Source organism: Chenopodium quinoa, unplaced genomic scaffold, assembly GCF_001683475.1.
Source record: "Chenopodium quinoa cultivar QQ74 unplaced genomic scaffold, ASM168347v1, whole genome shotgun sequence".
NCBI classification, from domain to species: domain Eukaryota; kingdom Viridiplantae; phylum Streptophyta; class Magnoliopsida; order Caryophyllales; family Amaranthaceae; genus Chenopodium; species Chenopodium quinoa.
Genome location: NW_018742390.1, coordinates 3,932,010 through 3,938,009, shown reverse-complemented (window position 1 = coordinate 3,938,009; position 6,000 = coordinate 3,932,010). Strand labels below are relative to the sequence as shown.

At 31.9% G+C, this 6,000-nt stretch overlaps 1 protein-coding gene across 2 annotated transcripts in view; it reads right to left on the bottom strand.

Annotated features, from left to right (window-relative positions):
- Positions 1–605: 605 nt before the first annotated feature.
- Positions 606–6,000, bottom strand: part of LOC110700111 (rab9 effector protein with kelch motifs-like) — a 32,206-nt gene continuing 26,811 nt past the window's right edge. For both annotated transcript variants that reach the window (XM_021877599.1, XM_021877602.1), the window contains exons 13-16: positions 4,255–4,434; positions 4,001–4,113; positions 2,494–2,593; positions 606–1,152 (exon numbers count right to left, since the gene is read on the bottom strand). In XM_021877599.1, coding sequence (XP_021733291.1) covers positions 1,093–1,152; positions 2,494–2,593; positions 4,001–4,113; positions 4,255–4,434 — 453 coding nt within the window. In that variant the 3' untranslated portion in view covers positions 606–1,092. The remainder of the gene's footprint in view (positions 1,153–2,493; positions 2,594–4,000; positions 4,114–4,254; positions 4,435–6,000) is intronic.

Genomic DNA, 6,000 nt, shown 5'->3' with positions numbered 1-6,000 from the left:
AAGTGTCACAACACGATGTTGGCCTAAGAATCACCCTACTATTGTATTAATATATTCTCGATCCAAGACGAAAATTGAGAGCCAACACTCTCTCACATCCTAATTAAAAAAATAAAAATAAAAAAAAATAAAAATAAAATACTCCACTATCACCTTATCATATCTAACTAGTGTGTGGCCCGAGCGTTGCACCGGGTTGCTATTCCATGTGATTATATGTATTAATTGGCTTAGATGGTTTAAATAACTATTTTTTTAATAAGAGATTGGGTGTTCAAAACTCATTATTATTTTTTTTATATGAAGCAATATCGGGTGACGTGGCATAGTGATTCAAGTTGATTGAGTAATGATGATGTGGCATAATGAGAAATGAAGTAGGTGACATGGTGTGATTTACGTAGCGCAAACACGTTTTTAGTAACGTCTTTTAATAGATTAGTATAGATTTTAATAAAATAATACACTATTTCCTTTCAAACCTTTAACCGAACAACTTTGGCAGCATCACCTAAAATTATGTGTCATTATCAAAACTAATTTAAGATAAGAGAGAATTGTAACGTTGTTTTGTGATAAGTGCAATTTAGTTATGTACTGTATTATGCATAACCCAAAACAACGATTATTTAATTTTTCAAACAAAATATCTGAGCACATCCCATAACGAAGAAAACAAGGTACCATGGAAATGGTTTGACCTATTTCCTTCCTTTTCAATATACAGGTATGGCATTTCCTCAATGCACATAATTTGTTCCTATAGCATATCATCAAAAGAATATATTACAGATATTCAATATATCAAGTTCACTGAGTAAAGTTTCGACAGATTCATTGTATAAAAGAAAAGGACATCATGTAGTTATAAAATATGTGGATGCTCGATCACCATGGTGCTGCAACCATTCCGACTGAGGTTGGAGATTGCTTCTAATCGCTCCCGGTTTCAAAAAACTACTACTACCTCCAGCAGGACAACAACAAAATACCTTCGATTGATGATAGCACAAAAATTTAATTGGTATTGACCTAGGATGCCAAAAGATATTCTGAATTCATTCTTTGGTTTCAAGGTACCTACAACTAATATCAATCACCCAGAAGCTCTTTGTATTCTTCCAGCAACTTCGGGATATCATCCATGCGCAACTGGAAAAAAAGTGAAGATAACTATTACTAGCAAATCATCATAAAATTTCTAATCACACTTAACAAAGTACTTCTTAATCAACTTCATATAACAGAATCATTTTAGTTTTTAAGGAATCCAAGAAGCTTACAGTAATTTATTGTTGAATGAACTCATTCATCAACTACTGCTTCTAAATTTTGAATATTATATCAAGAAAAACAAGTTAAGGCAGAAAGAGAATTTAGAGAATGGTTTAGAGTTTATAATAAAGAAACATTAACCCAAAGATTGTTAAGAATAAACAAGTTTGATGACAACAGGCAATCTTGTATATAAATTTGCAGAACTAGCGATAAGTATCAGGTAGAAACAATTTTTGTAAAGAAAAAAAAATTACAAAATATAATATTTAAAAGTTCAAGATACAAGATCTGGTCTCTCATGAGGATATTACGGATAATTTCAGTTGCAAATCATATATATATAGGAAATAGAGGTTAAAAGAAATTTGGTTAATTAGTGATTGTCTGTTGAAGTTGTTTATTACCTAAACACAACAAATAAAAGCTTCAGTTTTACATGACGCAAGGGTTTCCTTGACTGAGGGACAAAACAATGGTTCAGGACAAGGAAAGAAGGTAGGCATTAGAGCTGGTGGTTGTGTAGCAGTCAGAATAACTTTTGTATACATCCGGTGTACAGTAATTTACTGTACATCGGGGTCACTTTTTATCAAATTTAGGGTCACTTTTACAATTGTTTAAATAACTTTTACTAATAAAGCATAAATACTTCGTAGCTTTTATTTATGTTAGGATAACTTTTATTCATATTAGAGTAACTTTTGCTCATTTTAGGGAATTTGTATAACGGATATACAATATTTATTGTCCATTCGATTTATTTAAAATTTGTCCAAGTAGTAATGGTGGTGGTGGTGGTAAAGGTGAGAGAAAGTTATGCTTAGAACACTGCAAGAACTTAGTGGTTAAAGAAGTAGGAAGGCGTTTAGTTGGTCGCAGGAAGTACAGAAGGGAAACAAGGGTAATTTATCTTTTTTCTTCTTTTTTTTTATTTATTTTTTATTTTTTTTGTACATTAATTCACTGAAAGGATCTTTTTCCTTCCTTTTAAGATTTCTTCCCTAATCCCTACCCATCAAACAAACGACGGACCCTTGCTAGTAGAGAGTGAAATGTCAAATATTTTTATAACAAATATTAGATGATTTATACGTATTCCAAACTATAATAGACCACATGAATTTTTTTTTTTATGACTTCATAACAATATGGAGCTATAATCACATTCTGGAAAAAAAAAAAAAAAAAGATTTTTACATACTGTCATTCTCATACCTGAGAAGGATCTTTGATATGATAGAACCGATAAGCAACAGAACATCCAGTGGAGACAAACCCCAGTGATGCTGGATTATATTCAGTGCTTATACTGTCCCTACGATGGCCAAAAAACAATACATGCAGATAAGGTTAACAAAAAAGGCATAAATTGCTATGCAATAAGAAATTAGAATAAAATACCAACTCAATTTAACCCCTTTTTCCCAAAACAACTTATCTTTTACTGCGATTTAGACTATCCTTTCAACCTTCCTTTCCCCTCAGGCCCTTTTATTTATCAACTATGCCATCCTCTTTCTCTCCTCCACCACTCTGCTTTATTCCTCCTCCCAATCCCTCCAAAACATCACCTCTTTCACAGTTCCACCTTCCGCCACCAATCATTGTTGTTCTAACACAGCTTAAAGTATATGAAAGGATAAATTTATAACTAACATCCTTCAAAAAGCACTATAAGCAAGTTACCTTTTATATTTTTTTCATCAAGTTAGAGCCTTTTATAACACCTTTTTTGATAAATAAAAAACAAAATATATACTACCTCCGTTTCTTTTTAGTTGACACGTATTCCTTTTCAAGAAGTTTTTTTTTTAAGTTGACAGGTTTCCTTTTGGGGTAAAATTTTTACCTTGTATTTATAAGCTACCTCACTTGTTTTTTCATTCTCTCTCATTCTCTCTCCTCTCCTTAATATATGTGCCTAAATCAAACGCGTCAACTAAATAGAAACGGATGAAGTATGAAATAAACGAAGAGGCTATTCATTCACAAAATGAGGGTCGAGGGCACAAAAATTCCTACCCATCTACAAAATCCATTATTTGCATCTAAAATTTAATAACAAAAAGGGTCAAATTCTGCTTTTACAGCACACTTAATTGTAAGAAATTCACGCACCCCTATGTGCACCCGGGTGTATATAAAATGTTTTAATATAGATTAAAAGTAAAAAGATCGAATTTAATCAAAATATTCTGTTTTCTGAAAAATAGGACTGTCATGAAGGTAAATATTATATCAACAAAAATGCCAGATTATAATCAATATTTGTAAATAAATCAATCCATCAAAGCATCAATCCCATAAGTGGGGTTGGCTAATCAATCAATAGCTATAAATATAATTAAAAAATATGCCTGGTTTATTTTAGGAAGTCAGAACTATGAAATTATATGCAATTTTATATAAATCAAATAATGTAAAACTGTTAAAGTAGATATGAGACGTAGGATTTCAGGAGATGCTTTCAATCCACTAACCATCGACAGTTTGTTGCTTTTGTTTATCCCACTTTTCCTAGTTTATATACATATCTCTCCTTACCTTGTATCAAAAATTTCAGACACCCAACACAGAAAGGAAAGAAACTTTAACCAAATTACCATCACTTGTGATAAATTTAGCTAAATTTTTCCTAAAGTATAAGATCTAAGAAACTAAATTATCATAATTCAGCAAACCAAAAAAAAAAAACAAAAAAACAAAAAAAGAGAGGCCTTACAGACAATGATGATTAATCAAGCGCTGATAGTCACGAAGCAAGGTCCCAAGCTGTCTTAACTCAATGAAGTTAGGCTCAGTGTTCCTCCAATAATCACGAAGCAACTGAACTGCCTATTTGCGGCCAAATTTTTTCATTTTTTTTTTTTTAAAAGGCAAGTACAACAGAAATTGAGTTAACTACATAGACTAAGCAATAATGTCAGCTTTTCAAATTTATATCTTCTTTCTCATAGCCAAATGTAGCAAATTTACCTGATTGAGTGAAATTGCATCATTACTAGACATGCTTCCTTCCATGAACTTTAAGGCTAACTCATGTAGTTCCTTGTCATTTGATTCATCCAAAATCTGATGTTCAGATCTAGAAAATGAAGAAAAAGACTTGAATCTTTTTTGTAGTTCTGAGATTGCAGACTCTTGATGTAGGTTTTCCTACAAATTCAAATTCAGAGGAGCCTACTCAGTTTACAACAAGGGGATATAGACATCAACACAATCAAGTAGGATCACAATATACAGGTACAATTGACTGGACATAATATGCAGAAAACTGTTATAGGTAAAATCGAATGCTAGGCCTTTTCTCACTACAGCAAGCAGACCTCCAACTTAGAGCTACAAAAATGAAATTTCGATAATCATGGTTTTATCAGAATGATGATTTCATATTTTTTAGGATTATCAATTGAGTGCTTCTACTTAATTACTCATAGCAATATAATCCGAGAAGAACTCGAGAAAGGGAAAATTATGTAATTAAAGTTTCTGTTAGGAGGAGAGACTAGAGGGTAAGAGAGTCATTATAAATATTGAGTTCCACAGAGTGGGGTGGAAATGATAAATCATGAAATAAAGGTTGACATTGATGAAACAAAGTAAAAGTTAGTAGAACTTAGAGAGATAGATGAAATCTGAAAGTAACTAGGAAATTAATAACAATACAATTAAAATACAATCAAATCGATCTTGTGCTCAAATGCTTTTTCATATATTATAGTGTTTGTGTTCTAGTATAAGATGTCCCCTAGATACTTATTTCACCTAAGGCCCTGAAAAGGTCAAAAATGAAATGTCAACAAAAATTTGAAATTCAACCGACAAAAAGATAAACTATCACAAAAGATACCATTCTATATAATATCCACATAAATCAACAGGAAGTTTATACTCAAATACACATCATATCATTCAAATTTGTTATGAGAAGGTAGCAATTGAAACAGGAAAATTATACATGTTGTACCTATCAAACAAACATTTAGTTTCGTGAAATAATGAAACCTAGTACATATGTTGTCTTCAGTGATCACAACCAGCCATTCACTAGCTAACATGATATGAACATCATGCATGTTGTCTACTGAGGAGAATTTACGAGATCAAAATCTACCAGCTCCTTGATCTTAGGTCAGGTAATATACAGTTTCAGCTCACTATACCAAACCATATTCAAGGTGTGATACACCTAAATATGTAATACACCAAAGTAGGTATGACCTATAAAAATGCGTACTATTAAGGTAGTATCTTTGTTTTATACTCCCTCTGAGTGAAGTGCTTACAGATTGTATAATTTGGGTAAAAAAAAAAGATCTCTTGATGGCATAGAAAACAATTTGAAGGTGATTAATGCCATAATCCTTTCAACTTTCAAACAACCACATATTTAATGCACATCCAAGCTGAAAATGCATTGATACAGCACTGTAATTCAACACCCTCCATAATTTAAACAGCAACAATACTAGCAAATAACTTTGGATACAACTGCTACCAGATCAGAGGGTGACAAGATATATCCAAACTTTTTCCGGTGATGTTAATTAGTATGACTCTTTGGTGACACTGACAAAAAAAAATCTTGTATAAGAGGCAAATTGTACAGGCAAAAAACCAATTATTATACTCTAAATCAATCAATTAAAGCCTTAATCCCATGAGTGGTGTCAGCTACATGAACCAAAAGTGATTATTCCATGTAGTCATCGACAAAAATCT